The sequence below is a fragment of the Triticum urartu genome, chromosome 7A, assembly GCF_056163025.1.
Source record: "Triticum urartu cultivar PI428250 chromosome 7A, HENAU_Tu73, whole genome shotgun sequence".
Lineage (NCBI taxonomy): Eukaryota > Viridiplantae > Streptophyta > Magnoliopsida > Poales > Poaceae > Triticum > Triticum urartu.
The window spans coordinates 510,741,266-510,762,738 of record NC_141879.1 but is presented as its reverse complement, the minus strand read 5'-3'; the positions used below and the strand labels follow the sequence as shown (position 1 = coordinate 510,762,738).

Here is a 21,473-nt window from a genome sequence, read left to right as displayed (position 1 = left end):
CTTGCTAAGTGCATACAGAAAAAAAATTCTACTTGCCCCTTGTCATGCACAAAATCGAATAAACATTGCAAATTACTTTACGCGAATCTGATCCTGTAGTTAAATATTATTTGGTCTAAGAAATGAGATGAAGTTTGTCCCTAGAATATATAATGGACTGAAAACAAAACCCAAAATGTGGCAATTCAAACACCCAAAATAAATTACTTGCATACCTTATTGAGATGATTTTTTTGAAGTTTATGCATTTACCAGCTTGGTGAATGGATCACTTGAGCTCATGGTACTTGTCTCACTTCTCACTCCAACTAACTTCTTACTCCTGAAAGCAAACATAATTGAAGGTCAAATAGTATACACAAACATAATTGAAGGTCAAATAGTATACACAGGAATAAACACATCATTCACCTACTTTATATTTCCTAGATTCAGTGTAGTACAAAGGTATAACCGAAAAAAGTAAATGTGCCGAGTCAAGAAAAAATGCAGATAAAGATAATAGTAAAAGACAGAGCTCGCCTAAGAAGTAAGACTGCTTATGAATGTGAGTTGTGACAGAAGAAAAGCAGATAGGTATGCAGGGGTGATTTATTACAGGTGAATAACCACATGATGAAGAATATATTTTAGTAGAGATGAAGAATGCCTACATCTGTAGTATCAGTCCTTTATTTTATCCATTTTAGTAGGGATCTCTACTCCTAATGTCTCAGTTGGTAGTCTCCGCGGTTAATTTTTGTCCCACCTATCATGATTTTTTTTCGTCCCTCATCCCACCTCACTGTTGGCCGCGTCAAACCAAAAAAACATGTCTCGATGCCCCCATGCAGTACAGGGCCGCACCTCCCGTCGCACCCATCTACAAGCAAAGGAAAAAGAACCTACGAAAATTAACCAACGAAAAAAAACATACAAAAATTAACCAGCGAAAAAAACCCTAAACCAATCGCACGCACGACTCTCCTGCCCTCCACTCGCACGCCTGACTACGCCCGACTCACTGCCCTCGTTCGCGGCCGCCCTCCATCCCCTCGCTGCCGCCCTCGCACATCAAGATCCGCTTGAGGAGACGTCGCCGATCCGTTTAGAACCCACCGCCGATCACATTCAGGATGGAGGCGGCGATCCCCTTCTGGAGCCGCACGCCGATCCCCTGATCCGCCGCTGAACCCTTTGAGGTCACGTCCATGATCCGGCGACGATCCCCTTCAGGAACCCTGAGCCGGGGCTGATCCCCAGACAGCGAGGTATTATTTGAACACAACTTACACATATATCATACAGCCATCGCATGTTCAAATATCTACATTATGACAAAGAGACATCTGTTAAGAACCTATATTTAATGCACCAGAATGGAAAGGGTGCACTCTATATATGCACTTTTGTTCGTTGCAAAGATTGTTCCTTGACTACATGTTTCACGTTCCAACAATGTATGTATGTCAATCAGTACCAAGTAGAACCATCGACAGCAAAATCACACCTTCCAGTGATGCATGTAGGTAGTACAATACCTTGCCAGGTTGGGAGAAGAAAACATCGTCAAATATTTGACCTGAAAGAATGTTTTGAATCAGTGTGATGCTTATCCAGAATCCACGGCCACACACAAAAAAAGATACTTCCAAAGAAAGTTTTCACATGCAACGCACATCTTCATTTTCATATGCCTGAGTAAACCATGACAAACATGCACTAAAAGGTGGGCATATGGTTTGTATATTTTATCAGCACTATTTTTTCACTCGCTCTAAAAAAGTCAATATATATATAGTAATTTCCTTTTCCCTTTTATTTCTTAAACTGCTAATAAGATCATGACTCATCAAGATTGATGCTTATTCATCTCATTTTCACTTGATCAATAAACGCAAAGCCCTGTTCATATCAGTACACTATCATGTATTTCATTATATGTAACCTCATCACGTGGTATCTCATCTAACTTGATCACATGGTTCCCAAAAAGCAAAGTTTTATTTCAGTTCAAAGTTTGAATTGAAGGAAATATACCCTAGAGGCAATAATAAAGTTATTATTTATTTCCTTATATCATGATAAATGTTTATTATTCATGCTAGAATTGTATTAACCGGAAACATAATACATGTGTGAATACATAGACAAACAGAGTGTCACTAGTATGCCTCTACTTTACTAGCTCGTTAATCGAAGATGGTTATGTTTCCTAACCATGAACAAAAGAGTTGTTATTTGATTAACGGGATCACATCATTAGAAGAATGATGTGATTGACTTGACCCATTCCGTTAGCTTAGCACTCGATCGTTTAGTATGTTGCTATTGCTTTCTTCATGACTTATACATGTTCTTATGACTATGAGATTATGCAACTCCCGTTTGCCGGAGGAACACTTTGTGTGCTACCAAACGTCACAACGTAACTGGGTGATTATAAAGGAGCTCTACAGGTGTCTCCAAAGGTACATGTTGGGTTGGCGTATTTTAAGATTAGGATTTGTCACTCCGATGTTCGGAGAGGTATCTTTGGGCCCTCTCGGTAATGCACATCACATAAGCCTTGCAAGCATTGCAACTAATGAGTTAGTTGCGAGATGATGTATTACAGAACGAGTAAAGAGACTTGCCGGTAACGAGATTGAACTAGGTATTAAGATACCGACGATCGAATCTCAGGCAAGTAACATACCGATGACAAAGGGAACAACGTATGTTGTTATGCGGTCTGACCGATAAAGATCTTCGTAGAATATGTGGGAGCCAGTATGAGCATCCAGGTTCCGCTATTGGTTATTGACCGGAGACGTGTCTCGGTCATGTCTACATATTTCTCGAACCCGTAGGGTCCGCACGCTTAAGGTTTCGATGACAGTTATATTATGAGTTTATGAGTTTTGATGTACCGAAGGAGTTCGAAGTCCCGGATGAGATCGGGGACATGACGAGGAGTCTTGAAATGGTCGAGACGTAAAAATCGATATATTGGACGACTATATTCGGACATCGGAAAGGTTCCGAGTGATTCGGGTATTTTCGGAGGTACCGGGGAGTTACGGGAATACGAGGAAGAAGCAATGGGCCTTAATGGGCCTTAGTGGAAAGGACCAGGAGGTGGCGCGCGCCCCTCCCAAGCCCAGTCCGAATTGGACAAGGGGTTTGGGGCGCGCCCCCTCTCTCCCTTCCTTCCCCTCTTCCCCCCTTTCCGCCCTTCTCCTAGTTGGACTAGGAAAGGAGGAAACCTACTCCAACTAGGAGTAGGAATCCTACTCCCTGGCGCGCCCTGTAACACCCCGGATATGACTTTCCCAATACGTATTCCAACTCTTGCCGTTTCCGGCGTTAAGTTATTTTATTTTCTCGGGTTCGGGTCTTTGTCTCCGTGTGTTGTTATCGTTGTCATGCATCTCATATCATGTCATCATGTGCATTGCATTTGCATACGTGTTCATCTCATGCATCCGAACATTTTCCCCGTTGTCCGTTTTGCATTCCGGCGCTCCGTTCTCCTCCGGTGGTCAATTCTACCTTTCTTTTGTGTGTGGGGATTAAACATTTCCGAATTAGACCGAGACTTGCCAAGCGGCCTTGGTTTACTACCGGTAGACCGCATGTCAAGTTTCGTACCATTTGGACTTCGTTTGATGCTCCAACGGTTAACCGAGGGACCGAAAAGGCCTCGTGTGTGTTGCAGCCCAACACCTCTCCAAATTGGCCCAAAACCCACCAAAACCCTCTCCATCATCTAGAGCGTTCGATCACAATTGCGTGGCTGAAAACCGCACCTCATTTGGACTCTCCTAGCTCCCTATATGCCTATTTAAAGACACCCCCGAAAAATCTCCTTCTCCTTCCCCCGAAACCCTAAAAATTGCCTCGCGCCGCGCCGGACATGTCCATATCCGGCCGGACACTTCGCGCCACCGCCCCGATCCACTAGCTACGCGCCACGTGTCGCCTCGCCGCCGCCACCCGCCGCGGCCCGGAGAGCCCGCGTCCGGCCCCCAGGCCCGTTGCCCTCCGCGCCGCCCGCGCCTGCCCTTTCCCGCCCGAGCCGGCAGGCTCCTTCGACGCCGGATCTCCGCGCCGCCGCGCCGGCCTCCCGTCCGGTGAGCTCCCCCACCGGAGCCGCACCGCCGCCCTCGCGGAGCTCCGCCACCGGAGCCGCACCGCCGCCGCCGCGCCTCCCCAGCCTCGTCGCCGGCCGCGCCCACACCGGCCCCCGCCTCCCCGTCATGCTCCGGCGAGCTTCCTCCCCGCCGGCAAACAGTACTCCCGCGAGCCGCATCGGGAACCGTGCAGATCTCAGATCTAGATCCAAACTCGGGTTGACTTTCTCCCGAAACCCTATTTCATGTTGCCCTGTTCATCGTGCTATAACTTTGCATCCGTAGCTCCGTTTTGGGCTTATAGCATATCAAATTGTTCGCCTCAGAGAGCACATCATTTCATTCCATTGCATAATTTTCATTTGAGTTCATCTTGATGCCCGAAATGCTGTTAGAAGAGTGCTACTTGAGATAATTGTCAGATCTGCTGCTCCATTTAGATATTTGTCATTTTTGCCATGTTTATTGTGTGCATGATATGCCCATGAGCTCTACATGTGTTTTGTTAAGGGTTTTGCCATCTTTCCAGAGGTGCAACCCATGTATTTTTGTGATGTGTGTGGTGACTAGCACAAGCTTGCTAAGTGAGGCACTTGGTAATGCTGATTTCAGGGACAGCAATTCCACTAAGTCCTTGATCTGTTTTTCTCATGATGCCATATGTTCATGTTGTTTCCTAGTGATCCGTGCCTCTTTTGAGGATGATCGGTAAGGATGTTTTGTTAATCTTGTAGTGCTCTATCCATCCATGTCTTTGTTTGTAATTATGGAGCAACCTAGCTTGAGTCAATCGAGCTCTACTTTTGCTACTTCGTGAATCTGGGCAGATTGTCTACTTGATAGCAATTTTGCCGGGGATGTTGTAGTTGATCCGTGCATGCTATGCTATTGTTCTTGCCATGTCTAGCTTGAATTTTGTGTATTCTTGATGGGTGTATGCTTAGCTTGTCATGTGTTGCTCCGTAGTGAGTGCATCGAGCTCGTAAACATGCCTACTTGATATTTGTTTCAGCATGCTCCAGTTTTCACTAAGTCTGTGATCTAATTATGTTTTTGCCATATTCACATGCTTGCAATTGTATTTTCTGATCCCTTTTGGCTCAAGGTCACTAAGGTACTTTTGTTAAGCTCTTTGAGTAGCTCCATGCCATGCTTTACTTTGCCATTTTCAGGTCCTGTAGCTTGTAGTTTTGTTGCTCCGAAGAGTGCTATCTGATCTGAAATTCCAGACAAGTGTTAATTTCACCAAGTTTGAGATCTGTTTATCATATGCATTTTTGCCATGCTTGTTTGAACCTGTTAATGGATGAATTGGCCGTAGCTCAGTGCTAGACTTTTGTTAAGCATCTTGAATGCACCCCTGCCATGTATTTTGTTGCCATGTTTGGGTGTTGTAGCATGTTCATCTCATTGCATTTAGATGGCTACTTGATGTAAATCGCAGACCGGTGTCATAATTGAATCGCTTGCCATTTCCAAACCGTAGCTCCGATTCCGGCGTTCTTTATATCGTTTTCAAGCGATTTCATCTCATCTTTCCAGTGGAATACTTGGATTTCGAAATTGAGGCCAGATTTATGCATTCCTTGTCAAATCTTGCATATGCATCCCGCATCGCATCCCGCATAGCATGCCATCCTTGCATCATATTGTTGGAGCTTTTCATATGGTTGATTGTGTTCCGTTTGCTTGATTGTCTTGTTTGGGTAGAGCCGGGAGACGAGTTCGCTAACGAGGAGCCCGTTGAGTTTGATTTCGATGATCCAGTCAACTCTGACAACTTTGCAGGCAAGATGATCATACCCTCGAAATCACTACTATCTTTGCTTTGCTAGATGCTCGCTCTTTTGCTATGCCAATGCTACGATGCCTACCACTTGCTTTCAAGCCTCCCAATTGCCATGTCAAACCTCTAACCCACCATGTCCTAGCAAACCGTTGATTGGCTATGTTACCGCTTTGCTCAGCCCCTCTTATAGCGTTACTAGTTGCAGGTGAAGATTGGAGGCCGTTCCTTGTTGGAACATTATTTACTTGTTGGGATATCATTATATTATCTTGTTATCTTAATGCATCTATATACTCGGTAAAGGGTGGAAGGCTCGTACTCTCGCCTAGTGTTTTGTTCAACTCTTGCCGCCTTAGTTTCCGTCATATCGGTGTTATGTTCCCGGATTTTGCGTTCCTTACACGGTTGGGTTATAATGGGAACCCCTTGATGGTTCGCCTTGATTAAAGCTTTTCCAGCAACGCCCAACCTTGGTTTTACCATTTGCCACCTAGCCTCTTTTCCCTTGGGTTTCCGGAGCCCGAGGGTCATCTTATTTTAAACCCCCCCCCCCGGGCCAGTGCTCCTCTGAGTGTTGGTCCACCTGTCAGCTGCCGGTGGCCACCAGGGGCAACTCTGGGCTGGCCTACCCGTACCTAAGACAATCTGAGTGTGCCCTGAGAAAGAGATATGTGCAGCTCCTATCGGGATTTGTCGGCACATTCGGGCGGTGTTGCTGGTCTTGTTTTAACCTGTCGAAGTGTCTTGAAGAACCGAGATACCGAGTCTGATCGGAACGTCTCGGGAGGAGGTATATTCCTTCGTTGGCCATGAGAGCTTGTCATGGGCTAAGTTGCGACTCCCCTGCAGGGATTTGAACTTTCGAAAGCCGTGCCCGCGGTTATGGGCTGATGGGAATTTGTTGATGTCCGGTTGTAGATAACTTGAACCTTAACTTAATTAAAATGAATCAACGGTGTGAGTTACCGTGATGGCCCCTTCTCGGCGGAGTCCGGAAAGTGGACACGGTGTTGGAGTAATGCTTGCCGCAGGATTGCCCTCTAGTTATGCGTTCACGCTTTGCCTTCTCTTCTCGCTCACTTTTGCGAACAGGATAGCCACCATTCATGCTAGTCGCTTGCTGCAGCTCCACATATTTACCTTGCTTTCCTTTTAAGCTTAAATAGTCTTGATCGCGAGGGTGCGAGATTGCTGAGTCCCTGTGGCTCACAGATTACTATTAAACCAGATGCAGGACCTGACGATTCCGCTCCAGGTGACGCGCTTGAGCTCAAGTGGGAGTTCGACGAGGACTCTCAACGATACTATGTTTCCTTTCCTGATGATCAGTAGTGGTGCCCAGTTGGGGGTGATCGGGACCGTGTCGCATGTTGGGTTGTTCTTTTATTTTGGCGTCGTAGTCGGGCCATGAGCGTTTGGATGATGTAATGTTATTTATGTACTTGATTGACGTGGCGAGTGTAAGCCAACTATGTTATCTCCCCTTTTATTATCTATATTACATGGGATGTTGTGAAGATTGCCTAACTTGCGACATATGCCTTCAATGCGATTATACCTCTAAGTCGTGCCTCAACACGTGGGAGATATAGTCGCATCGAGGGTGTTACACGCCCCTCCTAGGGCCGGCCTCCTCCCCCTTGCTCCTTTATATACGAGGGCAGGGGGCACCCCATAGACACAGAAGTTGATCCACGTGATCGTTTTCTTAACCGTGTGCGGTGCCCCCTTCCACCATAATCCTCGATAATATTGTAGCGGTGCTTAGGCGAAGCCCTGCGACGGTAGAACATCAAGATCGTCACCACGCCGTCGTGCTGACGGAATTCTTCCCCGACACTTTGCTGGATCGTAGTCCGGGGATCGCCATCGAGCTGAACGTGTGCTAGAACTCAGAGGTGTCGTAGTTTCGGTGCTTGATCGGTCGGGCCGTGAAGACATACGACTACATCAACCGCGTTGTGCTAAACGCTTCCGCTGTCGGTCTACAAGGTTACGTAGATCATACTCTCCCCTCTCGTTGCTATGCATCACCATGATCTTGCGTGTGCGTAGGAAATTTTTGAAATTACTACGTTCCCCAACATGAATTTTGCAGGAAAGGCAAGCTTCTGGATATAAGAGCATAATGAAAGTAGAAAACATTTACAATTTCTGAACCTTTCACCTCTGATATGTATGAAAGGAAATAAAGCTAGGCAATACCTTTCTAGCTGCGAGTTCACATTGCTGTTCACTTTTTGCTCCAGTGCAAACCTGATAACACAGCAACGGTATACTTTGCATCAGTATGTAATTAGGAGGATAAGACCACTAAGACAATAACTCTCTGGTATAACTATCAAATTCACTTTCCTGTAAAATGTTAACAAAGGCCACTGAATCAAAACATTTTTGCAGGTTTCCATTAAGGTGAATGGAATCAACTAATACCCAAGGAATTTTAATTGAAGTATAGTATCAATCCAATCTCGACAAATCTTTGCTTAACTTTTCAATGGCTGAATAGAGGGACTTTCTACTGATTAAAAAGATTTAATTCTGACATGTAGATAATAAGAAAAATATGTAGTGAACCCCAAACACTTAGTGTCCATGGGGGATCTGCATTGAATTTCAACACTCAGCTGACTACAACATGAATATCTACTCATAGCGCGTACAGTATCAGCTCCAACATCATTAGATAATCAAACTACAAAAGAACATATTCTGCATCAGATGTACATGAACTTGGCCTTACCATTTTTCCTGAAGCAGATATCAATGTGGTAGTTTTTGGTTCTCTTATCCGCATGATAACTGTAGCAAACCGTTGTTCAAAATAGAATGTCAGCAAAGCAAAGCATAATATATATGCTTCTGAACAGATTTGCATGCATCAGAACAACAAAAGACAGAGCAAATGTCTAGATTTCACATATGTGCATTTCACATTGACAAGCCCATCTATTTTATGCCTAAAAAGAAGGCCAGGTGATCAATTTAAAAACGGCATTATCAGTTATGCCTACATTGTTCCATTTTCCTCACCTCAGACTGACAGTGAATAGGCACATGATGATCTTGCTTTAGTTACTGCATGCATGTGGTTGTCGTTTACACCTGAACTTGATTGCCTAAAACCCAATAGGAAGTTCTGATTTATTGTATTCTACTCCCCTCGTCACAAAATAAGTGTCTCAACTTTGTACTAACTTTAGTACAAAGTTGTACTAAGCTTGAGACACTTATTTTGGGACAGCGGGAGTATTATTTTAGTCGTTGTTTAGGTGAACTCGGCTTGCATTCTTGTTTACATTAATCTTGAGTTAAAGCCTTCTATTACAGGAGCATTGTATTTTGCTGGAGATTAATGCCCATATAGTCAAATGCCATGCCAGCTTTCAGGGTGTGATTTAAATTGAATCTAAAACAACCTTATCAGGGTTCCTATAGTACTCTGTTTGTTTTTAGAGGAAGTGATCTCAGAGGAGTGAAAAATGCATGTAGCAATGTTTCAGAACAAGGGTATGCATTGTCCAATGCTTAACTGGTTTCATTCACTAATATAGAAAAACTGTTGCATCTGTTCTCTCCCGACATATCTGGACAGAATCAATACTTACCCAAACATCTGATACCCAACCCCTCCATCGAACTAAAAACAATCCCCCACCCCCAAATGCCTTCGTTAAAAAGGAAATAGACAACATGCTATCCGCACCCCGCAATCACAGAAACAAAAAATCGCTACACCAGAGAGGCCTACGCACTCGCGTGTCTCCCTCCTCTCTCGCTCGCTCAAATCGATCCCCACACCACCGCCTCCGCCGCCCACGTCTCTTGTCTCTCTCAAGACCCAGCACCGCTCCCCTCTCTCCGGCAATCGCCAACGCGCCCTCTTCGCCCACGAGCATTCCTACCGATGCGACTACGACAGCAGCCACGCTGCCCCACCACGCAACACTTGCATTGGACAGGGCCGGCCTTGGGATCAATCAAAGTAAATTCTGTAGCCTCGTACTTGGAGGAAACGGGTGAATATTCTGCAGGTGCTGTCGCAAGGGACAACAGAGGGCATGTTGTTATTTCTATCAGTCAGAATACGTCACCTAGCCGTAGTGTTGAGGAGGCCGAAGCAAAAGCAACCCTTATTTGGTTGCACGCACTCTCGAGGATCTACAGGAGCCCCGTGATTTTGGAACTTGACTGCCAAATTCGGATTAAGGAACTGATGACAAGGAAGCAGTCCCTCTCCCCCTGCTATGGACTGCTAAGAGACATCAAGCAAGCACAGACAAACTTCTCGGATCATAGTATCAGCAGTGTGGGGAGATTGTGCAATGCCCTTGCTGATGGGCTTGGAGCGTTGGCCAGGAATTCGGAAGACCGGGAGAGGATTGCTGACATACCAGACTGCCTCACCCGCGTATGATCTCTGAATTTGTGGTTTCAGTAGAGTAGCTTTACTACCCTGAATCTCAAAAAGAAAAAGGTTGTGCCTCTCCGTGGGATAATCATGGCAATTTCAAGGGGTAAAATTCAGGGGGAATTACCTGTAGGGGATGGAGCCAACGGCGGCCGCGTTGGACCCCGACCATCGAACGCGGAGACGGCGCCCCCGCCGGCCTCAAAGTTGTCGTCGCTGTCTGCTTCCTCGTCCTCGAAGAGCCTCCATGGCGCCGGACCCCGGCCACCCCTGCGTCAAGCCACCGGCAACTGAAGCCAACAAGACCTCGCGCCCCTGTCCCATGAGATGAGCCCCTCCTGTGGTCTTGCGCCGCCGTCGTCCCGCGTGTCACAGGCCACCTCGCCGGAGATGAGCACCGCCGCGGATCCGGCCAGAACGGGACCGAATTGAGCACCCACACCCGTATCAACGCGTCCCTGTGTCTGTCGCCGTCAGATGCGCCGCACCCAGCTCGTGGGAGCTCCAAACCCCGCGCTGCACCTCTCCTGCATCCCCAGCCTGCACTTATCCCCGTGCTCGAGGCCGCCGCCATTGGGCCGCTCCTCTTACTTGAGCGTCCGTCGCTATGGACCTATCGTCCTCCTCTAGCCGAGGCCATCGCGGGACCAGCCGTGACCTTCGTCGTGCGGCAACCGCCAATGCATGCGGCGGATGCGGTGGTCGGCGGGCAGAGTCGCGCGGTTGCGGCAGGAGCTTGTGGTCACGCGCAGCGGATGCGGCGGGGGAGGGGAGACCGGGAGAGGGGCGAGAGAGGTTGAGTGAGTGGAGAGGAGAGGAGAGAGTACTGGGGGAGATAAGGTTGCGTTCCGTTCGGTGCCGAACGAAATAAACTTTTTTTTGGAATTCCTAATTTTTAGGCTTAGATTGGGTGCTGGTTGGGCCGTGCTGGATAGCTAATTTGGGCTTTGGATCGGCAACGTTTGCTCTACGAAAATAGATAGATAAATAAAGTATATATACCTCAAAAAAATAAATAATGTATATATATTAAACATGGTTCATACAAATAAATATTTTATATACTTTTTAGATATATTGAGAGTAACACAAAAAATATTGAGAGAAGAAACCAAATATACTTGGTTTATGTTGGTTTGCTTGCATGTTTTTATCTTTCGTTGGACAATTTTCCATAGCCTATATAAATAATTTAAAATGATTTAGGAAATTTTAGATGAGTACTTATTTATATATGAACATTATTGTTGGTTGCTTTCCACGAGAGAAATGCAACATCTTTTTTAATAATATGAAAAAGCTGTTCTTTTTTACAAAATAAAACAGTTGTATTAGTTTCACTTTTATTATTATTATACATTATATATGTTTATATGATGCAGTATAAATAGCGTTTATATTTCATGAGAGATAGAAAGTGACGGATTCCGACATACGCACTGATGTAACGATGACAAACCGGACTGAAACACCACGAGAGGAGGTGCATGTAGCTAATCATTCTTTGTATGTATGTTAAACATGATAATACAAAGTGTGTATTTTTTATATATATTTTTCTCAAATATAGGAGACATATATATGGATTTTGGAGATGCACAAAAAGAATCCATCGACAAGGGTTCCGAAGTGACGTCGTTGAAAGGGGCCGAAAATTCACGAGTTTTTTTACAACATAATGATGCGGAAACAATGATATCTCATAACAAACCCAAAAAATGCCAATTTAAATGTTATCGCACAAGGTATTTTTCAATATTATTATCGATCTTTCCTTTGTCATATTACCTTTTGTATTTCACTAATTTGGCTCATTTTTGTATCATGTCAACAATCTATGTTTATACCCCTAGAGATATTACAGTCATCGTATCCATCATGTCTGCCCCCAAGAAAACCAAGTTCGTGGGCATCGCAAGTGAAGTGGACTTCAATTATTAATTAATTACTAGATTGGAAGCGCGCCTTGGCGCGCGTTGCCTGGCTCAGCATAGTGACCCCAGCGTCTAAACCCTCAACATAACAAATCATTTAACCAAAAGAAATTAGAATAACCGCTTAGAATAAATGTGTTCAATATATATCACAAACACTACAAAGATCTATCAAGAGCAAGGTATAGTTTCTGCCCAAGATAACTGATTTTAGTATAGAGCATACAGATTAAATATGTACCAAAAGCGAACTATGTTGTTGCCCAGGATAACCGCAATTTCACTACAGATCATAAGGGCAAAATTTGTACCAAAAGCTAGGCACAATGTTTGCCGAGGAAAACTGATTTGCATCAAATAGTACAAAACATAAAGACATAGATTCTATAAATATAGCCAGGTAATTCATACCAGCAAGTGTAAGAATAAGTGTTACAGGAGATGTTGTATCTGCTCATAAACACAATGAGATAACAGACAATTGGAAACGATGCTCTAGAAACATCAATATCTACGGTACTTTATAACTGATCATTATTGATAACTCTACTTTCTCTTTCCAAGTTCTGAGGCGAAGCTAATGCAATTAGTAGTGGACAATACTTGACAGGCTTCATCATCCTAATGATAATATGGAATCTCTATAGATAATATTAGAATTAGCTCATGAACTTAGCCACTATGCAAGCTATACAAAATTCAGATAGATGGCATGTTGAGATTGAAAACAAACCAGTAACACTGTGCCTGTAGAGAATAAGTAGAAAAGATTGCACTTAACAACTGAGAGATCCAAATAAGTATGCAGCTAAACGAAGAAACTACCTGCAAGAAAAGATGATGTAGGTTAGGGCAACATATGATCCACTTGATACTTGAGCAGGAAAAGGATGGATACCTATGTACAACTGGAGTAACTTATCTCATACGATGCAACGGTAGTATTAAGAGAGGACTGTGTAATTTGCCTTCAGATTAACAACGTCTGGGGGTTATTTGGTTAACTAATTACAACCGCATGTCACTGAAATTACACTTTCTAAATCACAATGAAGTATAATAAATTAATAATCCACACACATATAGATAAATATGCAATTTTACATTCCCATGATTTAGCTACCTTTGGATCCTCAGATAGGAAGTACAATGAAGTATAGCTGAGGTCTTCATAGCCAAACTAAGAAGTACAATGACATAATAGAAATACAAAGCACAATAGGAACCATTGATTTCTGCTATGTGATGATTAACGGATCATCACATGAACTGTTAGTATGATTAGTTGTCTTGTTTGTGAGGTGAGAGTAAAAAATCAGAACCATGATTATCTAAGAAATTCATATGTTTCTTCAAACCATAAAGAAATTCATATGTTTCTTCAAACCATAATTAAATTCATATGATTTTTCAAGAATCAAACACTATTCTTCAAGATTGTTCACCTAAGATCTAGGAGAAGTGTACTCTAAACTGAGGCAAATTCAGGTGCCTAATTCGAAATTGTACTTCAAACCATACAAAATACCATTAAAGCTTTCAGGACAGAGATCTTTGTAAATCACCTTTTATATAGCACTGGTCTAGCTCTCTAAGCAAGTACTACTCTATGGTTCTGTTGCTGCATATACATCTAAGGAACATGAATTAAAGCAGTTTATTTCTATAGCATGGATCCTTTCATTTGAAGTAGAGACGCACATGAATTTTAGCTATTGCACGTGAGGATAGGCGTTGGGCTTGGGGACGCAAGGTAAGGAAATACCTCAGGCTGTAGTGGATACGCCGGGTCGCCGACATCGATTTTGTGGCCTGGCCACAGACTATCCCCACCATGATCCGGGTGACCACTGTGAGCACCATAGGTACCTAGATGACAAGAGAGGTGGAGGGCCGGCCTGACCAACATGCAACAATAAGAAAACAATTTACTACCTTTAGAACAAATTTAGAAAGAACCAAGAAGAATGAAAACCAGCAACAGTTGGCATTGCAAGGAAAGAAAATTCTGGTGATCATTTAAGAAACATGACACTCACATTTTAGTCAAATTCAACTTGGAAGAAGCTGAGAGCAATCGTTCCTAAAAGTGAAATGTCATACTCGCTAAGATTTGAATTGCCCAATAGGATCTATATTTCAATGGAACCAACGACCCTAATAACATTTCTTAAAACAACAATTATAAATGAAAAGATATCATTTCTCTGAAATGACAATTTAGAACCAAGATCTCAAAGATGTACAGTTTGGCTACACATTAGACCTGACGCTCAGAACTATGCAAGGAAAGTACACACTAAAAAAACCAAGCATCATAGAGCTTGGAGAGAAACATATATTTCTATGCAATGGGCGAGTAGATAAGCAGAAACATGCAGTGTAGGACAACAAGCCTATGAAACAAATAAGTTGGCTCAACAATGACCTTGGCGACAAGAGGCTGCACTGGCCAGCATTCCTAGGAAAATGTTTCTGATAAGTAATAAGGAGCATGTACATGTGCCTTTTGCCTCAGTGTCTCTCCCTATCCTTACATAACTCTCATGATCATAAACATATTGATATTGGACTTATTCAGCATGCTGACCAAACCTTAATAAACACTACATTAACACATCTCATGTTGTAGCAGAGGCATTAGCAAACACACAAGTACGACACCAACTATGACCAACGCATCATGTAAACAGTAACCTGCAGGACCACCACAACAGGAGAAGAAATCAGAAACTACCTTGAATCCATGGTCGACGACAACACTGCTCCTCCACTTCAGTGTGCTACAACCACTGCTGACCAAACCCCGCAACCTGGTCAATCTTGCACGATTGGCCATGGACAAGGAGGTCGTGGATGCTGCAACTGGCTCTTGTCTGATGCCCCACCTTCTCCAACTCCACCCTCACAAGAATTGAATGCTAGAAGAAATTGGTCAGTTCAAACTTGAGTCCCTCCAAAAATGGTTGCATGCTAAGATTATAGGATATCAGACCTTGAAAAAGCATGCCAACCACAAGCTTCACAGCAATATATAGACCTATAAAGGAGCTCAGGAGCCTGGAAATAGAAGAGGCTTTCATCATTATAGAACACATTGAGTAAGACAAGAAATCTATATATCTTCGATGTAGTTATTTTATCAAACCAAGTAACAAAGTAGCATTCCTGCTAAGTGCATGAAAACTAAGAGCCTGCTAAAAGTCATCCGTGTTTAGATTAGAAAATAGTTGCATCGAGATATCTTTTGGTGGGGTCACACAAGGAAAATATCAATACAAGACACAAAAACGGGTTAGAAAAACTCAGGTTACCTTCAATTGACCCAAGGAAACTGCCATCAGAACAGTTCAACCGAACCACCATGATGAAGAACACTTATGTTATTGTTTTAATAATATAGTAATTGATTACTTTCTACTGACCTCCTATAAAGGCAATTAGCCACTTCTCCGATGGAAGTCAAAATAGTGCCTATGTTTTTCTTCAAATGTGGCCTAATATCACACGATAAATGCTTTAAGCGTGCTCAAACAATTAGATAAGGCAAAGCGCTACTGGAAATAACTAAAAACAAGAGGAAAATGAAATGCTAAGGAAAGGAAAAGTTCATTACCACACCCATCTGAAGGTTTGCAGCTTGAGTTCCAAGATACACATATTGCATCAACCAACCCATCTTCAAGACAACAAACAGGACATATAGGGTTTACAATCTGTTCAAGAAAAAACCCTGCGATGAGCACCAGAGGAAGTGGAGAAGAGGCGGTAGCGATGACGCCAGGGACACAGAGAATGGGTTGTACGTCTTCCCCCATCTGTGCTGCAGTCCATGGAGGAGCAGATACGCGAGCCGCAACCTCCGCTCCTCCTGATGATGCAGGCACACGAACTCGACCGGGGAGCAGCGGCCCGAGCGAGGCCGAGCCTCTCCTGGCGATGGAGGAGATGGAGGGAGGGGTGGCGAGACAGGAAGGACGGGGAGCACGGCGAGCGGCGGCGGCGTAGCAAGGAGCACGGCGAGCGGCGGCCTCTCCTGGCGATGGAGGAGAAGGAGGGAGGGGCGGCGAGACAGGAAGGGCGAGGAGCACGGCGAGCGGCACGCGGCGTGGCAAGGAGCACCGCGAGCGGCGGGCGGGAGAACTGGAACGGGGCGATGCGGCGGCTAGATTTGGGATAGGAGAGGCGCGTCGTGCTTTTTATACCTGTTGATGAAATTCCAATAATGCCCTTGGCGGGGCACCGGAATAACATGCGTTGGTAGCCCAGTTTTAACACTGTTTCGATCTACAGTGCTCAGTTTTGATCCGACAAATGGGATCAACCGGGGGCTTGATCCGACGGTCCAAAATGTATCAAGAACCAGATCCAACGACCAGGAAGCGCTAAAGTCTGAGGAGGCTGGGTTCCTCCCACTATGTATCTTATGCGATGTCTATGTTATATTGTATGACATGTGAAATTTAACATGCATTGTTTTTATATAACTCTTGTAAAATATTTGCAGAGTCTGTGGCAACGCACGGGCATGGTACTAGTAATAATATATTCCGCAGAAGCTAACTTTTTACAATGGCAGATCATTGTGCAAGTAGCAGTAGGGGTGGCTGGAGCGGCGGCTGGACGGACCTCCCAGGCGATCTCCTTGGCCGCATCTTGCAACTCCTTGAGCTTCCCGAAGCACTCGCTGCCGCAGCCATCTGCACTTCATGGCGCTCAGCCGCAGCGGCCGCCGGCGTCCCTCGCGGCCGCACGCCATGGCTCATTAGCTCGAAACCGGGCAAGTGCCAGAGCAGCGAGTTCCGGAGCCTCCTCAGCACCCACGAGACCCACAAGGTTAGCTTGCCAGCCGGGCAGCGCCACCTCGAGTGGTGCGGAGCCTCGCATGGATGGCTCGTTGCGTCCGATGAACTCTCCAGCCTCGTGCTCTACCACCCCTTCAGTTTCGACATGATCCCTCTCCCGCCCATCCCCGATCTGGAGTGCGTCAAGGGGGTCTATGACAGCAATGGAAGCATTGTGGGCTATCGTTATGGAAAAGAGACGCCATGAATATGTGCCTAACCAGCCCGGGGCACAAGGCCTTGGCACATGGTTCTACCAGAAGGTGGTCTTGTCATGCGATCCGTCTCGCGGTGGTGACTGCACCGCCGTGGCCATTCACTACGACGCCGACTGGGTTTCCTTCACAAGAGCCAGAGAGGGCCGCTGGCGACTCGCCGCGGCTCCGGCTGACAGGAGCGACGACCGGTACGCCGATTGCGTCTACCACGACGGGAAATTCTACACGGTGACAGTGCATGGGGTGCTCGAGGCATGGCATCTCTGCCGTCCACAAGAACCGAGCAAAGAGGTGATCATCAATGGCGTCAAGAGATATAGGAGGATCCATACCAGGTTTCTGGTGTCTACGCCCTGCGCCGGCCTCTTGCAGATTCGGACTCTTGAACACGTCCGTCGTCCCGGAAAAATCAAGGTGGAGGTGCTTGAGGTCGATGTTGGAGAACGCAGACTGGTCAGCTTGTGCTCTTCAACGGCCTTGCGGGATCACGCGGTGTTTGTCGGGCTTAATCATTCGGCTTGTGTGCCTGTCAGGGAATTTCCGGAGCTCAGACCTAACTGTGTCTACTTCACCACACCTCGGCTGATACACCATGACAATTTTGGTCTTCCGGGCTGGAGAGGTGTGGGGATTTACGACTTGGAAAATCAGGTGTTTGAGTATGTTTTCCTCAGCTTTGGACTGGACTATGGAGGATTTTGGCCCTCTGAACTCTGGTACATTCCGAATTGTTGAAAGATGAGATGGATGGTTTTTGCTTGAAGTTGGAAGAAGTTAACTCGCTGATACGTAATACAGTATGTGTGAGGGACGTTCGGACATGTCTGTCATGTTGGATCCGGTCCACTATGGTCAACCCCGACCACACATAGTGGACCGCATGCAGTCGGATCAGCGAGTCAACCCTAACCCCTACCGGGTCCAGCTAAGGAATGCTGGCTCTCCGCTTGTCCCGGGAAGAAATCTCAGTTCCGCAGTCGGAGTCGCTCCGGCGCAAATCCGTAGCGTTCGTGCAAAAGTCGCTTGGATCCGTCAGAGCTTGAGGCACATGGCCGCGGCAAGCGGCGCAACCCTTTGATGCCATCTCGTCCCCACGATGTCGGGCTCCGAGTCTGAGGTCAACGCCGACATGCATCATGGCCCAACTTCCCAGGACGAGCGGTGTGCCCGCCATGCGAGGAACAGGCTGCTACAAGCAGTGGCAACCCTAGAGGCCGAGGACGCGGAACGGAGTCGCACGCTGCCTTGGACAACAATGAGGAAGCGCTTTGTACCCGCCTCATCGAGAGGCAGCAAAGGAGGACGGCGCGCGCCCTCGCTTTGGAGCAAAGTTGGGCGGTTTGTGCAATGGCCAGACTGCTTCCGGAGAGAAGGAGGAGGACCGGAACGGGTCAGATAACTCTGAGATTGAGCAGATCCGCCCCGATCCATTTTAAGTCTTTGATCGGTACTTCCGCAACGAAGACGACAAGGACAAGGGCAAGAGCAAGGGCAAGGGCAAGGGTGGGCGTGGATGAACTTCTTCCATTGTCATTTCATTTGTAGTTAAGAGAAGATTGTCAATTTTTGATAGTCCGATGGCAGTGTATGTTCAACCATGTGTGTAAGTTTAATGTTGCATGAGAAGTATGGATTTGACAATTTGGTTTGAGGGAGATGATCATGGAGGCGGATTTTTGAGGGGATGACTGGTCACTGTACGTGGATGTGTCCGGCCTCGTCAAGGTGTCAGGATTCGCCTAGTCCAATTATATAGATGATCTAACCAAGCCATATTTTTGGTGCCATCTCATAAGCCGTAGGCCTACATGGATGCACCTAAAGATATCGGGATGGACTAGTTAGTGGGTAGACCCTTGCAAAGGGAATTTAGCGGGTGCATGCGGGGCCTTGTGATGCGTCCTATCGTCGCCACGTGTCGCACATATTTTTTGGCAGGTTGGCTTTTACTTGGTTTTTTAAGATTTCATAAAAAAATGTACCATATTTTCCTCGAGTGAAGCACACAGCATAATAGAGCATAGTTGTGCTTCACAGAAAAGCACAATTGTGCTTCGGCGTGAAGCACATTTGTGCTTCTCGAAAAGTTAAAAGCAAAGCTATGATTTCGCATGAAGCATATTTACGCTTCTTGGAAATGAAAAACACATATATGCTTCATGGTGAAGCACAACTCCACGTGAAACCCATCTGTGCTTTTCGAACAGTGAAAAAGTACATGTATTCTTCAAAAAAAAGTGAAAAGCATAGATGTGCTTTCGTTCTTTCGTTCTTTTGGGTTTTTGTTTCTCTTCCACTTTTTTTATTCCTGATTTTCTCGGTTTTTGGATTATTTTCCATTTTTTTATTTTTCCGGTGTTCCTTTTTATGTCTTTTTCCTGGTTATTTTCGAAAAAAGTTCATCCAACGTTATGTTAAACATGTGATCTAGTTTTGAAGGCTTGATGTAAGAAACACAACAATGAATAGTTTGTGATTTGAACACATGGTTCACGAGAAAAAACATTTTGAAAAAATGAATGAAAGAAAAGTATAAAACTCCCAGGTTACGACAAATACCATATATGCAGTGCACCAATTAACGAGAGGAGGTGGAAATGGCCTTTACAAGAGATACCCTCTAATTACTGATTTCAAATAATACATGAAAAAGAAAAGTTGCCAGGCGGGCTTTCTTGCGATTATCAGGGTCGGGCCGGCAAAATCCATGACCCGGTGCAAAACTCTAAAATGGGCCCTACCTCACTAGAAAAACTATATAAATATAACTATAATATAATGTAAAGCTGAAGGGACAAGGGCTCATGGGATCACCGACGGTCGACACAGCGAGGCAAAATTGACAAATTTGACCTATGGACGAAATCAAATCACAGAATGAATTGCCCATGAAACCATTTCACGCAGCTGACCTTTTTATGTGACGCCCGACACAAAGGCGCCACACTACACTGTGCAACGCCTCACAGATAGGCGCTACATGCCTGGCCAGCATCGCACCCGTGTGATCCGAAAATTACTAAGTCAGTGTGCAGCGCCTGAGAGATAGGCGCCACACTATACAGTGTAGCGCCTAGCTTCTAGGCGTTGCACTAGTGGTTGCTTCATTTTGTAGTGCAACCACTAGTGCAGCGCCTGAGAGCTAGGCGCCACACTATACAGTGCAGCGTCTAGCTCTTAGGCTCTGCACAATGACTTAACAATTTTTAGGCAGTCTGGGGTGCAACGCTGGCCAGGCGTGTAGTGCCTATCTGTGAGGCGTTGCATAATGTAGTGTGGCGCCTTCGTGTCGGGCGTCACACAAAAAGGTCAGCCGCGTGAAATAGTTTCACGGGCAGTTCATTCTGTGATTTGATTTCGTCCACAGGTCAAATTTGTTAAATTTGCCGCACAGTGAGACTTGAGAAATTGGAGATGGTGTGAACCTTCCCTGCCTTCCTGTCGGCTGCCTTTTGCTCCTGCCCTCCTCCTTTTTATAGATCTGATCTAATCATTGGCCCGCCGGACGAAGAAACGAAGACCTAGCCGCCGCATGAAGAAATGAAGGGAAGGGCCGAAGGGACAAGGGAGAAGAGACGCTTCTATGTCTGGGTCTCGATCGCTAATTTGTTTTTCCTCTTGATCGCTAGGCTACTATACGCGTACGCGTAGGCGCGCCAGGAGGCCCAGGGCAACGGTCATCAGAGGGAGCAATCAGCAGCACACCAAGAGGCCCATCTATCGCTATTAAGCCTAATAGAACTGCATAACAATTTTGAGGCCCCAAAAACCTAGGGGCACCAAGAGGCCCATCTATTGCTATTAAGCCTAATCAAACTGCATAACAATTTTGAGGCCCCAAAAACCTAGGGGCCCTGTGCGCCCGCACAGGTTGCACCCCCCTAGGACCGGGCCTGGCGATTACCATAATAGACACAACATGGCCATGGATGAAGCACTAGGGCTCACAAAGATGATAGGCAGTATAGTAAGGATTTTAGCTCTTGATGATTGTGCATCATGGTAGGCCCATTGGCTTCACCCCCTGCACACAAGTCAAACATGGTTGCATGAACCCAAGAAAAATGGGGCCACTATTTAGCGGGTACCCTTTTGTGGGGAACCTAATGTATGCTTTTGGAATGCTCCAACTCGTGAGATGGTGCACCCATGCAACCATGTGTCGCACGTTGGCGCATCCTTG

At 45.6% G+C, this 21,473-nt stretch overlaps 1 protein-coding gene and 1 pseudogene across 2 annotated transcripts in view; one reads left to right on the top strand and one right to left on the bottom strand.

Moving 5' to 3' along the window:
• LOC125522975 (uncharacterized) overlaps positions 1 to 11,109 on the bottom strand; it is a 48,489-nt gene extending 37,380 nt beyond the window's left edge. For both annotated transcript variants that reach the window (XM_087531498.1, XM_087531499.1), the window contains exons 1-5: positions 10,422 to 11,109; positions 8,627 to 8,685; positions 8,089 to 8,139; positions 1,521 to 1,561; positions 216 to 322 (exon numbers count right to left, since the gene is read on the bottom strand). In XM_087531498.1, the coding sequence (XP_087387624.1) occupies positions 241 to 322; positions 1,521 to 1,561; positions 8,089 to 8,139; positions 8,627 to 8,680 (228 nt within the window). In that variant the 5' untranslated portion in view covers positions 8,681 to 8,685; positions 10,422 to 11,109 and the 3' untranslated portion in view covers positions 216 to 240. The remainder of the gene's footprint in view (positions 1 to 215; positions 323 to 1,520; positions 1,562 to 8,088; positions 8,140 to 8,626; positions 8,686 to 10,421) is intronic.
• Positions 11,110 to 16,800: 5,691 nt separating this feature from the next.
• LOC147960189 (F-box protein At3g56470-like) lies at positions 16,801 to 18,025 on the top strand (annotated as a pseudogene).
• The last annotated feature ends 3,448 nt before the right edge of the window (positions 18,026 to 21,473 follow it).